We start from the raw sequence: 15,931 nt of genomic DNA on the forward strand, positions 1-15,931 counted from the left end.
CTGGCTGTTGAGTTTTCTGACTATGGACATAGTGAAAATGTCTTGTGGAGTTCTCTTGTATCTTCTAATCTATGTAGGCAAAGGGTATTAGTTTCCTATGAACTAGATAAGGGCCCTAAGAGTCTATGGGATATTTTTAGGTCCTTCTACGAGGGCCTTTAGAAGGATAAGAAGGCTCCAATGGGGATTGAATTTCCAGGAGTTAAGCAAAGAACCGGAAACAGCCAGAGCAGAGTATATAACAAGCACTAAGGGTGGGAGAGCCATATTGATGGAACAATTTCAGAAGAACCCATAAAAATGCACAAGAGAAAGGCAATGAGTTTAAAAAAAAAAAAAACAACAAAAACAACACTTTTTTTTAAGGGGGAGTGGTACGTACAGGGATGAGGGGTGGAGGGACAGAGGGAGAGAGAATCTTAATCTTAAGCGAGTTCCATTACTAGCGCAGAGCCCAGTGCAGGGCTCTCGATCTCATGACCCTGAGATCATGACCTAAGTGGAAATCAGGAGTCAGATGCTTAACCGACTAAGCCACCCAGGCACCCCAAGGGGATTTTTTTATGCCCCAGTTTCAGGTGCACCCACACCCTATCATTGTAAGAGCATAGTCAGGTAAGAAATTCCTCCTTCCCTCTCTCTCCTTCTTCCCTACATGCTTCAACCCTGAATAAGTCAGGAAGAGCGGGCAATGGTGCTGTCAGAGAAAGAAGATGAAGCCTGCCATAACCTTTCCACCTCTCTCACAATTGTGGGTTTTCAATCTGTAGTCCTGTAGGAGGCCTGAGCTAGAGTAAGGGAAAAGCCTCAACTTTTAATCAGTTTCAGAGTGTTGGTTATTGTTCAGTTGAGACTGTGTAACCTCAGCTGGATTAGAAAAGTTGTAGGACTTGCCTTAGGAGCAGGAGAACACTAGTCTTCACAGAGTGGATTTTAAAAGACAATAGGAGAAAAAAAATAATGTTCCTTTATGACTATATCCTAGGAGTTGGTGTATTCAATAGTGGTAACATTCAAGTGTGAAAATACAGCTGACCCTAGGGCGCCTGGGGGGCTCAGACGGTTAAATGTCTGCCTTTGGCTTAGGTCGTGATCCCAGGGTCCTGGGATCGAGCCCCACATCGGGCTCCCTGCTGAGCGCGGAGCCTACTTCTCCCTCTCACTCTGCCTGCTTGTGCTGTCTCTCTCTCTATCAAATAAATAAAATCTTAAAAAAAAAAAAAAGAAAATACAGCTGACCCTTTAACAACACAGGTTTGAACTGCATGGGTCCACTTAAAATCCAGTACTGTAAATGTATTTGCTTTTCCTTATGATTTTCTTAATAATGTTTTCTTTTCCTTAGCTTACATTACTGTAAGAATACAGTATGTATTACATATAAAATACAAAATGTGTATTAATGTTGGTAAGAATTCCAGTCAATAATAGGTTGTTAGCAGTTAAGTTTTTGGGGAGCCAAAAGTTATGCAGGGTGTTGGCACCCCTAATCCATGCACTGTTTAGATGTCAACTGTATTTGCTAGGTTAGAAAGCTTGTCAAGTATTATTTTTTATTATGTGATGGATGCAATATAGTATAAATTTGAAACATTTCCTTAAATTTTCCTATCAGTGGCTATGATACTCTTTTTACTAAACTAAGATTCAATTAATTAGAAATAAAATCCATAAACTATTACATACTATGTCTTCTTCCAATTTGGATTTTGAAGTACTTTCTACTCATTTTCTTCCATTTCATTAATGAACTTTTAATGAAAAACTGAGTAATATTGATATGCCATCATTTCTTAGAGTTGCAAACTTCTTGGAGCTATTTCTAATAGTGGAATCCTGACATCCAGAGATTACTTTGTTATTTTGATTTATTCGGAATTACTAATTGAATAAGCACATCAACTTAAACAACTTCCAGTTCTTCTGTTGCTTCAGGAAAGATTTCCACTCCTTTTTTCACCTAAATAGGAGAAGTGGTCTTCTCTTAAAGAGAGCCATAGCCTATGAGTTATATTCTTCTATGAAAGAAGATAAATGAAGCCTGTAACCCCAGAGTTGAGCACTGAATGTGCTGGGGAGCACTGTTGTTCACAATGTTCAGTTGAGCACTGAATAGACTTAGGGGAATTTTCGGAGTGTAGAGGAAGTTTACATCATGCTGAACAAGGAAATTTCAATATCACAACTATGAGTACAGTGAAAGAAGTAAGATATGCCAGAATGAAAATTCCTAATCATTCCTAGTATTAAAGCGTTTCCTCCAAGTACTTTCTTTTAGAGTTTTTGCTAATTTTTTAATCAAAGAAATACACTTATTTTTAAAAGCCAAGACCTACCACAATTTTATGATGAAAATTGGCTCTCACCTGCACCACTCCTCTCCACACTCCTGTATCAATTCCCCAGAGGCCTTTTTCCCTTCTAGTCACCATAATATCTTCCCTGCTATTTTCTCTTTTGTCCTTCTCTGGAAATCCTGTCAGTTGGATAATGTTCCTCCTACATTGACCCCCTAACTTCTTACTGTTCTGTTTTCCTTCCCCCCTCCTCTCGTTTTACTTTCTGGATTTCCCAACTTTATCTTCCAACCCTTTTATTGTACCTTTTTTGTTTTATATTTTTAATATCAAGGAATTTGTTTTCATTGAATGCTTCTTTTTACTATGACAGTATTTTTATTTCTTAGATATATCATTTATCTCTTTGAAGCTTTCTTTTGTTCCTTGAATTATCCATTTCCCCTGAAATCTTTTTTCTGTTTGTTTTGGTCTTTGTCTGTCATGGGATAGTAGTGTTTCTCAAACCTGGATTTGAAACACCTGGTTATATTGAACAAGGATTTATAAATACTGATGCCTAGGCCTCATCTGAGGCTGATTAAACCATAAGTTTTACTTAAATATCTGGGAGTCCTTGGCTGATCATTTGTATTAAAGTAAGTTAAGTTGTTGATTGGAATCTCTTTTTAGGGTTTACCAACTGGTATGTTTCACAGTTGATGTTCATGTGGGGTTGGCTGGTTTTGAGTATTTGTATGTCTTTTCACTTGGACTTGGTCATTTTCCCCAAAGAGGAATCTTTCTGTCCCCTGTAGGGGAGGCTGTTGTCAGTGACTAGAATGGGTGACAAGAAACGTGGCAGCAGTGCTTGGATACCTAGAGAGCTCTTATCTCTCAGGATGCAGACTTTTGGGTTAATCCCCTCTTTTCATTTGGGCATCTCACCTCTGCTGTGGTGTCCAGGAGCCTGTTTTGGTCTTTCCAGAGAACAAACTTTGGTCTTCCTTCTAGGGTCTGGGAAAGAGTAGTGGTTTGGCTAAGTTAGTTGCCTCCTATCTCTTCATTCTTTGTCCTTTAAAATGTTTTCATAACTCACTTGGTGGCCTCTCCTCTGGGTTTTGTTGTTTGTTTGTTTGTTTGTAGTATTTTGGGTTTTCCTCCTTTTATGCCTTTATGAATATTTTTCACATTATTTAGATAACAGTTTGTTAAAGGCTAAAATTCTTTGTGGGAGAAGATACGTGTTACAACATGGTAGATTGTTAATCAATGTTCAGCTTTGTGTAAAAATGGATGCCATTTTTGTAGTCTTTTAATAGTAATATAGACTGAACACAACTAAAATCTCAAAGTATTGTTTTGCTTTTCATTGGCAAGAAGGAAGAGAATTTGACTTAAATGATTCTTAAGTTAATCTGATAGATAACATGTTAAAGAATTTTTAAGAAATTCTAAAGGGATTTATGAAGGCGTGTTTAGTCAGTGAAATGGAACAGTGTAGTACTGTCATCAGAGTAGATCATTGAAAAAGAATAGCAAGGGGGTCTTCAACAAATGGTGTTGGGAAAATTGGACAGCCACATGCAGAAGAATGAAACTGGACCATTTCCTTACACCACACACAAAAATAGACTCCAAATGGTTGAAAGACCTAAACGTGAGACAGGAGTCCATCAAAATCCTAAAGGAGAACACAGGTAGCAACCTCTTCGACCTCAGCTGCAGCAACTTCTTCCTAGAAACATCACCAAAGGCACGGGAAACCAGGGCAAAAATGAACTATTGGGATTTCATCAAGATAAAAAGCTTTTGCACAGCAAAAGAAACAGTCCACAAAACCGAAAGACAACCGACAGAATGGGAGAAAATATTTGCAAATGACATATCAGATAAAGGGCTAGTATCCAAAATCTATAAAGAACTTATCAAACTCAACACCCAAAGAACAAATAATCCAATCAAGAAATGGGCAGAAGACATGAACAGACATTTTTCCAAAGAAGACATCCAAATGGCCAACAGGCACATGAAAAAGTGCTCAACATCGCTCGGCATCAGGGAAATCCAAATCAAAACCTCAATGAGATAACACCTCACACCCGTCAGAATGGCTAAAATTAACAAGTCAGGGAACGACAGATGTTGGCGGGGATGTGGAGAAAGGGGAACCCTCCTACACTGTTGGTGGGAATGCAAGCTGGTGCAACCCCTCTGGAAAACAGTATGGAGGTTCCTCAAATAGTTGAAATTAGAGCTACCATTCGATCCAGCAATTGCACTACTGGGTATTTACCCCAAAGATACAAATGTAGGGACCCGAAGGGGTACATGCACCCCAATGTTTATAGCAGCAATGTCCACAATAGCCAAACTGTGGAAAGAGCCAAGATGTCCATCGACAGATGAATGGATAAAGAAGAGGTGGTATATATACACAATGGAATATTATGCAGCCATCAAAAGGAATGAGATCTTGCCATTTGCAACGACGTGGATGGAACTGGAGGGTGTTATGCTGAGTGAAATAAGTCAATCAGAGAAAGACATGTATCATATGACCTCACTGATATGAGGAATTCTTAATCTCAGGAACAAACTGAGGGTTGCTGGAGTGGTCAGGGGTGGGAGGGATGGGGTGGCTGGGTGATAGACATTGGGGAGGGTATGTGCTACAGTGAGCGCTGTGAATTGTGCAAGACTGTTGAATCACAGATCTGTACTTTTGAAACAAATAACGCAACATATTTTAAGAAAAAAGAAAAAGAAGAAGATAGCAGGAGAGGAAGAATGAAGGGGAGTAAGTCAGAGGGAGAGATGAACCAGGAGAGATGATGGACTCTGAAAAACAAACTGAGGTTTCTAGAGGGGAGGAGGGTAGGGGGATGGGTTAGCCTGGTGATGGGTATTAAAGAGGGCACATTCTGCATGGAGCACTGGGTGTTATGAACAAACAATGAATCATGGAACACTACACCAAAACAAATGATGTAATATATGGTGATTAACATAACAATAAAAAAATTAAAAAAGAATAGCAAGGGGGCATCTGGGTGGCTCATTTGGTTGAGCATCTGACTTTGGCTCAGGTCATGATCTCAGGGTCCTGGGATCGAGCCCCATGTTGGGCTCCCTTCTCGGCAGAGAGTCTGCTTGTCCCTCTCCCGCAACCCCTCTCCCTGCTGGTGCTCTCTCTGTCTCTCAAATATATAAACAAAATCTTAAAAAAAAAAAGAATAGCAAGTTCTGACGTAGACACAAATATACAAAAAATGTTAAAGTATAGTAGACTGGCATTTCAAAGTAATGAGAAGGGAAATGGATGATTCTAATCACTAGTTTTGAGACAGCTGACTAAACATCTGGAAAAACAAACTTAGATCATTACTTCTTACCTTATTCTAAAATAAATTCCAAGTGTGTTAATTTTTTTTAAAGATTTTATTTAGAAAGAGAGCGTGAATGAGGGGAGGGGCAGAGGGAAGAGGGAAAGAGAGAATCTTAAGCAGACTCCATGCTGAGCACAGAGCCTGATGCCAGGCTCGATCCGATGACACCAAGATCATGCATGACTTGAGCCAAAATCAAGAATCGGATGCTTAACCTACTGAACCACCCAGGCGCCCCTCAAATGTATTAATTTAATACATTAAAGAATACTAAGAGAAAATGTAGGTGATTACTTGTATAATCTTTAGTAGGGCAACCCATGTGATTTAACCATGACACCAAAGGTAGAAATCATCAAAGAAAAGATTGATAGGTTTGACCATTTATAGTAAAATATCCTGTACTATAACAGAAAAATATTATTAAAACATTCAAATGACACATTGGGAAATATAGTCGTAAGACAAAGGAAATTAATATCTTGATCAAAGAATTCCAGAAGGCTACATTCTCCAATAGAAATGGTCAAAGAATGTGAAGAAACATTTCACCAAATAATTACAAATTATTTTTGTATACTTATTTGTAATTGGTAATCAACAAATGCAACTTTTAAAAAGCTTAAGAAATACTCCTTGCCCTACCCTTCCTTAAATTATTTTTAAAGCTGGCAAATCAGTGGGAAAATGGGCACCATGTACACTGGGTGTTTTGTTTCTATAGAGCAATCTGATGGTATGTGTCAAAAGCCTGAAATATTTCTTTGACCAGTAATTCCACTTTTAGGAATTTAGTCTAAGAAGATATTGGGAAATGTGCTCCAGGTAGTTTATACAAGGATGTCATACACGTATAGGCTTATTCATAACAAAACATTTTATAATTATGCACTATTTGAAAACAGCCATACGCTAGCACTCTGTCATATGCATTCAGTGTAATATCCCATACAGCTAAAAGCAACCATGTATATGTACCTTCTGGCATAGAGAGAGACACATGCATTATATGTATTAACTGAAAAACACTGTGAAATAGTAAGTACCCTATAATCTAGAAAACATTTGTGTATATTCACATGCATAGAATAAATCTGAATAGAAAACATTTGTGTATATTCACATGCATAGAATAAATCTGAAAAGGGTAATGGTGTGAGTACCTAATTTTTAAAAAAGATTTATTTAGTTGTTTGAGAGAGCAAGCAAACTTACATGAGCGGGAAGGGCAGAGGGAGAGGGAGAGCCAGTTTCAAGCCAACTCTGCACTGAGCACGGAGCCAGATTCCGGGGGCTCGATCTCACAACCCTGAGATCACCTGATCTGAAACCAAGAGTCAGACATTCAACCATCTGTGCCATCCAGGTGCCCCTGAATACCTAATTTTTATTGAGCACTTAACTAGGTTTTAGATACAATGCTCTCTGTGCAGTGCTTCGTCTAATGGACCAAAGGTATTATTAACAGGCTGTCTTGGTGTGATAGGATTATAAGAGATTGAACTTTTCCCCCCTTTTTATTTCTCTGTATTTTCTAACTTTTCTATAATGATCATACATAATCCTCTGGGAAGAATTTGTTACTTAAATTTTTTAGTGTTAACTTTCACTATTGAGTCATTTGGAAAGAAGGCTTGCATCATCCTGTAAAAGCAATTAAAGCTTGAAAATCTCAGAATGAATTTTGTTGCAGCATGATCTTAGAGAAGTAACTGTATCTCTGGAATTTTATGCTATCACCTATAGACCAGAACAGTTAAATATTGAGGACCTTTGTAAAAAGAGCTATATATAAACAGTAGTAATTGAATAACTATAATATTGAATTAGACATAAAAAAAACCTTTTTCTGTATTATATATGCCATCCAAAATGTGATGAAGACCAGTGGATATTTGTGCTGCTTTTTTCAGATTAGTACCTAGGAAACTGGTGCTCAAAATTGACAGAACATGTGAATATGTAATTATGGTTAGATGAGGTAAAAATTTGATTTAAATTATTATCTAAGAGATCTTAATTAGACTTCTTCAAAAGCTGTATCATCTTTATTGGCAGTGTCTTTTGTTTTTATTTTGTGGATACCAAATCTTAAATGCGTTCTCCTCCCCATTTTAGGTCAGTTGGTGGTGTGTACTTTATGTTCCTGTGTCATGAAAACGAAGCAGATTTGGCTCTTTTCAGCTCACATGCTTCCCTTGCTAGCACGACTCTGCCTTGTCCCTCTGGAGACAATTGTTATCATCAACAAATTTGCTATGATTTTTACTGGATTGGAAGTTCTCTACTTTCTTGGGTCTAATCTTTTAGTACCTTATAACCTTGCTAAGTCTGCATACAGAGAATTGGTTCAGGTAAGACTGACAACCACACACAGGTAGATAAAATTCTACATAAAAATTAGTTCTACTAAAGATTTAGTTCACTTCATAGTTGTGATCATGGTAACATTCTGTTGGACAGTTTCTAAGTAGCAACTATTTTCAACCTAATTAGGAGCATCTGCGATTCTTTTTGATGAATTGTTCTGCAGGGAGGCAGTGAACTGAAGTGATTCTGGGGAAGCAGAGTGTCTGGGGTTTTACTCTGGCTCTGCTGTTGACTAGCTGTGTAACCTGGGGTTGGTGGGTAGTTACTTAAGTTGGCTTATCCGTAAAATGGAGCTAAGAGTAACAGTTGTACTTAACTTGTAGGGTTGCTGTGAGATTTAAATGAGTTCAGTGTGGCAGAAGTATTGAGTATGTGTTAACTATTATAATGAAGACAAAAATAATACAGAATTGAAAACATAGAGGTAAAATCTGGATTTTTCTTCTGATTAAAGTCCTCCTGTGACTACAGTTTTTTTCCTTGTATTTGCCAGCTTATGTAAACTGAGAAGTAGTTCTGGGCATTCATATGATGGATTTTGTTTAAGATATACTGATTTTGCCAACATGACATGCTTCTGCCTATCCTACTTTTTTTAGCCTTTGCTAAAAAAAAAGTAAACAGATTATTTCCCAGATAGAAACAATAGATATTTAAATATTTCCATTTGACTTGTTTGATAAGTTCAGTATATAAAACAGATACGAAAACTGACATTGATATAAAAAGAGTGCTAAAATGCACATTCATTTCTACCTTTTGACTGTGTGTATATGACCTTAAGGTACAGGAGGCTCTCAGATTGACTAAACTGAAACTACTAAGTGAAGTGGGTTTTTTTGTTGTTGTTGTGGCCCCAGGGGCAGATTTCCCAGAAAAATTTCCCTAAACTCTTGGCTTTAGGTTGATTCTGCCTTCTTCTTTGTTCATCTTATGTAATGATTAACTTGGGCAATTTTCCTGAAAGTAGGTCTTTCAGAGAAGAGGAAGTTATTTTCATACTCAACGAAGAGCTATTTCATGAGGAAGGGTTATAGTTGTATTCAGAATAAGAATGACTAAAATATGTATTTTTTTCTTTGAATTCAGTCTTGTGGAGCTACCCTAGTTTGTGGGAAACAGAAGACAATTAGTAAACATTAATTGTTTACTGTTTATTTAATGGGGACTGTTAAGGACAGAGCCCTCATTTTTCAGTGTCATGTGTTTACCTTCTTGGTTGCCTTAAGATTCATGCATCACTAGATGTCGTAGTTGAAAATAAATTCTAGGTTATGAAATCCACAACCTGGAAAGAATTGGATAGGTAAGAAATGGAAACTCTCAGGCTTTTGAGTCATCTGTTCTTTGAATGGAAAGGAGGAAACTTACTCTCTACCTCTCAATGATCAGTTTGCTGCTAGTAATAACTTTGCAGCTAGTTGGACAACTTGCTTTTTCTTTAAATATTTTCTAGTAGGGGAAAAATAGAAGTTAATCTTGACTGGATTTTAGAGAAAGCATTTGATTTACAGAAAAAATTTAAATTTAGAATAATCTGCAAGTCATTGCATTTTAATTTAATACTTAAAAGATCTAGGTCTACCTAGAGATAGGTGTTAATTAGAAATCAGAAAAACTTGAAGTCAGTGTATTTTAATTTAAGATTTTTGAATTTTATTGAAACATTCTGGTATCACATTGAGAGTTCCAGCAAGACAATTTGGCTATGTAGGTTAGAGTTTGTAGCCTGCCTTGCAGAACCCTATTGTGTTACCAGAGTCTGGTCCTTGGCATAGTAACTCCAGAAACTTTGTTACATGTATGCTCTTAGGCTGAATCAGATTATGAGAATTGATTCCTCCTAACGAGTCTCATAAGAGATTGTTTTACAAACTGGAAAGCTAATTTACTGGGTAGTAGATTAATAAACTTTTTTTAGTTGTACCTTTTTTCCTGGTGTTTATGCACTAGGCAAATCAAGTCAATTGAGAAATGTTGTTTGATAAATACACAGGAGGAGCAAGGGGAATTGATCTGTCTGGGGGAAAAGACTTACTAACTGTCTTTGCTCTCCAATAGAGTAAACTCCAGTGTTTATTCTGTCTTTTGTCAAACTGTTTCTCCCCTATGACATTTCCTGAATAAAACCGGAAAAATTCTTCCTTTTACATTGCCCCTTTTTCTAGCCATTCACGCACTATTGCATCATTTATGGTAGTCCTGATCATTTTGATTTAGACTTGAGTAAGTTTACAAAGTCTACTCATCCTACCTTTGATGTAGTTTTACTCTGAAAGAGACTTTACTCTGAACTGTAAGGGCAGTTTATAAAGGTTGTCATTTGATGAATGTGTGTCAAGTGTTGATAGTAATGCAAAATCAGATAATTTTAGAAAACATACTAACTGTATATACAGAGCTAACTTTAAAGGAATTTAGTTGGAACAATCTTATAGTGAAAGAAAAGCAATTTAATTTTTCTCTTTTTAAGTACTTTGAACTCTTTTGTGTTTAAAAGTGTTTATTGAAGTGATACAAGATGTTTTCCTGTCTCATTTTCTTATTCAGGTAGTAGAGGTATATGGCCTTCTAGCCTTGGGAATGTCCCTGTGGAATCAACTCGTAGTCCCTGTACTTTTCATGGTTTTCTGGCTCGTCTTATTTGCTCTTCAGATTTACTCCTATTTCAGTACTCGAGATCAGCCTGCATCACGTGAGAGGCTTCTTTTCCTTTTCCTGACAAGGTAATTAATAAGAACATATGATACTGTACATAATCTTAGGAAGAGAAGACTTTGATCTAGGAATAGCAAGTTTTGCAAATTTCCAGTTACATTAGAGTGTACCCCATATTTAATTAAGATAGGATTTTCATTTGGTGGATGCCTAGGTCTGGCAGTGCAGGGAGGTGCTAAGGTAATAATGGTATATTTGGCTGTAGCAAATGATTTGTGGAAAGGTACATGGCAAATTTTAAAAATATTTTTTTAATTTCAAGTTAAACTATTGGTTGGGTAAATAAAACATGTTACTAAAAATAATTATCAATTACTAAGTATTTAATATGTGCCACCACATTCCTAAACACTTTTCTTCACATTTAATCTTGACAGCAACCCTGAGAGATAGGTGCCTTTATTATCATTTACCATTTTTTAATAGCTGAGGAGACTGTACTGAGAGTACCTTGCCCCAGGTGACACCGTTGAAAGAAGCCATGCTGATGTCAGAGCCCATCTGAGTTCAAACCTTACTCTTGCAACTAACGCCCTGTTATTTTTAATGTTTTGCTTCATTATTCAGATACAGTCAAATAATTGGAGAAGTGAGTATATCATAATGCTTTGCTCTTTGCCCCAAAGGAATTCTAAGACTTGGTTTTTAAGATTTAGTTTTTTAAAAAAATAGTCTTAAGTCATCGGAGTCCTTTTTCTACTAAAGTTATCTTTGTTGTGAGCTACATCCACATTTGTCATTTTTCCACTCTTGAGTTTGAATCTCAAGCCCTCAGAACCTAGCACATGGCTATGTATCTTCATTCCCTGGCACACACAGGCAAGAATGAAACTCTGTCCTTCGGGAGAGTACATATAGGCAGACAAAAGTGTTGAGTTTTAGTTAATAGAGCCATTGTTTCTCAGCCAACCAAGTGATGGAGCACTGTGCAGTAAGGGGTGCAGGGAAAATGTTAACACAGTGTTAAATATCAATAAAAATGTCATAGGACAGTACCTATTTTAGTAAATAAGCAGAATAAACTTATTTTATACTTTCTAAAAATAACACTTTTAGTTGATAAGTAGCTTCTATAAGCATGCAATAAATTGATACCAAATATATTTTAATAGTTCATTATTAATGAAGTTTCACTGCTATTGTTTATTTTTTATTTTTTTTAAGATTTTATTTATTTGACAGAGGGAGAAACAGTGAGAGAGGGAACCACAAGCAGGGGGAGTGGGAGAGGGAGAAGCAGGCTTCCTGCAGAGCAAGACCCTGGGATCATGACCTGAGCTGAAGGCAGACGCTTAATGACTGAACCACCCAGGCACCCCTGCTATTGTTTTTTAATGTAAATATTATGGAAGTTTTATGAAGAATTTTAAAATGATCCAAAAAGTAATTCAATTTAAAGAGAAAGAGAAATAGAATCCTTTGGTTAGGATAATAACCTAAGTGTGAGACTGGGATTGGTCATGTTTTAAACCATATTATTAGCCATTAAAAAGCACAATCAGATCAAATGTAGCACAGTGTAATAGGCTTAACAAATCAGTAAGCCATGAATGAGTTTGGACTTACTTACAAAGTAAGAAAGTAATACTGAAACTTTTAGATGAGGTTTAGGTGTCTTGACAAAATGATTTTTCTCTCTATTCCTTTTTATACGTAGAATAGAGTACATTCCTAAATATAGGAATGTTGAACTTTGGTTTTTAACAGAGAAGTTAATTGGTTCTTCTGTTAATTTCTATCTCTGTAAGCATTGTTCGTTGTCCTTGATGCTTCTTTGTGCCAGGTTACATTGGTGTGTTTACCTTGCCAAAGAACAACTTATTTACAAAAGGAAGATTGCAAGTTTATCAGCATATTCTGACTAAACAAACCAACTAAAAAAGCACACACAAACAAAAACTTTGTTTTTGCAGCCAGGAAATAGAAACTAAAATCAGTAAAACATCTCACTGAAGAGAGAGAGGAAGAAAAGTTTTATAAAGTTTTCCAAATCCTTTCACTTCTCCAAAGTTAGGTTGAAACCTTTTGCTTTCTTATGTTCTCTTTTGAAAATATCCTCTTGAAAATGTAATTAAATCATACTGCTTGGGTATAAAAGATTTCTCTAAATATTAAGACAAGAATAGAGAAATAGCATGGATCATCAGTAAAATTTTCAGACTTTTCCCATGAGAATGAAGTAAAAGTTTTAGTGTATTTTTAGCCATGATTATTACTTTTTAGTTATTAGACAATTTGTTTAAACATCCTGCACAAGGATTTCTGAGAAAATGTCACATTTCAGAAATTAGATTTCTAAGAATGCCATACAATCATTCTTTTAGCTATCAACCACCATGACTCATAGATATCTTGACTCCTAAAAGAAAACCACATATTTTTTTTTCCTCACCATAATGTATATTGGTCTATGGAAAAGTAGATGTTTTCACTTAAAAACTTAACTTATGAGCAGTTAATTGTGTAGGAAGGATAACTACGTAGCAGAAGCACAGAGCTACATAGTAAAGGATAGGTATTGATTTGCCTGAATGAATTCCTCATACATACAAATGAAATTCTTAACTGGAATTCTCAAACTTCTCTGAACATTTGTTAAATGCTGTATAAATGTTAAATCCAAACTATTAGTACATAATATTACATATGTTTGTAAAATACTTGTTAATGAGTTAGTTTCTAATATGTTCAGTGAAAGTATGGAATGTATTTCCATAAAGTGTGAAAGTATTTACAAGCTTTAGTTAGTGTAAGGTCTTCCAGTTCTTGTAAGTGGTATTCATAGCAAACTTTTATGTTAAAAGTTGATGATAAAATTATTTTTTAAATGGTCTTAGGCTGTATTCTTGGATATGCTTTTGAAATAACCCAGAAAAAAATGCAATTATGTAAACCTAAGTTAAATTAAAAGTTAAAGTATTAATAATATGGAAAATACTGTTGTATTGAGAGGAGTTGGGAGCTGCAAAGTCAATATGGGCCTTCCCTGGTAGCAGTTTGGTCAAATAAGGAGTTTTGACAGGTAATCATATTAGCACAATTCGAATAGCCAACATTTTTCAGAAGGTACTATGGGCAACTATATGAGTCTTTTTTGAATATTATCAGCATGTTAATTATATGTCTCTTAGGGTTTGAAGACAATTTAAGCTCTTACTGCTTTTGAAAGAGGTGATAAAGAGAAGACTATTTCAGATATGATGCTATGGACTGAATATTTGCCAAAGAGTTTTAAAAAAATGTAGGTTAGGATACTAGAAGAATGGATTTAAATTATTAATGGAGTGGTTAGGTGATTTTTACCTCAAATTTTGGTTTGGGGTGTTTTAATTGATGAGGATCAGATAAAGGTTGGTGGTTATTTGAAGGCTTAAGACGGTTTTTTCAAATGGAAAATTTTTATCTGTCAATATTTCCCCACCCTCCTTTTTCTAGTATTGCTGAATGCTGCAGCACTCCTTATTCGCTTTTGGGTTTGGTCTTCACGGTTTCCTTTGTTGCCTTGGGTGTTCTGACGCTCTGCAAGTTTTACTTGCAGGGTTATCGAGCTTTCATGAATGATCCTGCCATGAATCGGTAAGTTCTTGACTATGGCTACCTCTAGACATTTAAATATTATATATAATTTGAAGAAGTAATGATGAATTTCAGAGGAAATGGAATTTTGAGATATTTTTTTGAATGGTTGCATCTATTTGGATTTAAAATACTATTAAAATATAACTGAATTTCCATATGTAAAAGATGAGTTTTTACTGTATGTACATATCAATATATATTGGACACTTTCCTAGATTTAAGAGATTTTTTCATAGGGGAGGGGCAGAGGGAGAGAGAGAATCATAAACAGGCTCCACACACCCAGTGCAGAGCCTGACATGGGGCTCAGTTTCACAACCCTGAGATCATGAGTCATGAGCTGGAATCAGGAGTTGGACACTTAACCAACTGAGCCACCCAGGTGCCCTAAGAGATTTTTGATAGCTTGCTTTTTCCCATTTGAAGTTTAAGTGTAGACCTGTTAAAATCCAATTTCTATATTTGATACTTAAAAATTTTTTTGTGTGTGTGGACATAATTTGGATACTGATTGAAGTTTCAAAGGATGCATTAATGAGAACGCAGAATAGTTAATCTAGTTATTAAATCACTAAGATTAGATATTGGGAAACCCTATTTCTAAAACTTGTCACGATTTCTGTTAATGTAGGAATTTTTAATGGTTTCATTTGTATAAATTTATATAATCTTAAAGTCTTTAAATCTTTATGGAATGTTGCAGAATTAGTAGATGGTGAGTATCTTGTAAATTGGAGGAAACATTTTTTTGGGGGGTGTACAGTATTTTTTTATGACAGAAGAGAAAAAAATGCTTTATAATCTTCCTGCTAGTCCCAGCTAACGCCTTTATAATGGCAAAAGAGGGAGGAGGGCAAGAAAGAAAAATAATTCACACCATTCAGAAAATACGAAATGAGAAGTGACAATTCTTCCTCCCCCTGCTTGCCATTTCCTCTCCCTGAAGGGTAACAGTTTATAATGGTTATTTTAAAATTTCTTATGGGGAAAAGTACACACACATATATATTTGCTACTTTTGTTTTTGTTTCATTTCCACATAGTATACACAGTTCTGCACTTAAGTTTTTCACTTAAATATGTTTTAGATGTTTTTTTATGTCAACACAAAGACATCCTCATTCTTTTTGATAAAGGTATAGTATTCCAAAATATGGATGTATTTCTTTTTTTCTTTTTTTATTAAAAAATGGTTCCTTTGTATATGTCTCCTTTTTTTTTAACTCTTAATTAGAAAACTTTTAAATTAACAAAGTTGAAAGAATAGTAAAATGAACCTCCAGATACCTGTCATCTATCTCCAGTAGTATAGCCAGTCTTCCGTCATGCTTGCCCCTATCTACTCCACTTACTTTGTCCCCTCCATAATCCCCAGCTGCCTTTGTTTGGTGCAAATCCCAGATATAATACCATCTTACCCATAAATATTTCAGTCTCATTGTCTCATTTGAAAAAGCATAACTACAATAGTACATTCATTCCCAGTAAGAGAAGAATTCCTTGACATAAAATTCCCAGTTGGTGTTCATATTACCCTTTTTTGTGTTTTTAACATTTTGTTTGTTCAACTTCAGATCCAAATAAGGCCCATATTGCAGT

At 35.8% G+C, this 15,931-nt stretch overlaps 1 protein-coding gene across 2 annotated transcripts in view; it reads left to right on the forward strand.

Moving 5' to 3' along the window:
• The window catches only part of RNF145 (ring finger protein 145), a 55,320-nt gene that overhangs the window by 26,573 nt on the left and 12,816 nt on the right, over positions 1-15,931 (forward strand). For both annotated transcript variants that reach the window (XM_028106582.2, XM_028106580.2), the window contains 3 exons: positions 7,784-8,019; positions 10,586-10,761; positions 14,189-14,329. In XM_028106582.2, the coding sequence (XP_027962383.1) occupies positions 7,784-8,019; positions 10,586-10,761; positions 14,189-14,329 (553 nt within the window). The remainder of the gene's footprint in view (positions 1-7,783; positions 8,020-10,585; positions 10,762-14,188; positions 14,330-15,931) is intronic.

The sequence above is a fragment of the Eumetopias jubatus genome, unplaced genomic scaffold (genome assembly GCF_037043125.1).
Source record: "Eumetopias jubatus isolate StellerSeaLion01/CBP00866 unplaced genomic scaffold, mEumJub1_p1.0 scaffold_5, whole genome shotgun sequence".
In the NCBI taxonomy this organism is placed as follows: Eukaryota; Metazoa; Chordata; class Mammalia; order Carnivora; family Otariidae; genus Eumetopias; species Eumetopias jubatus.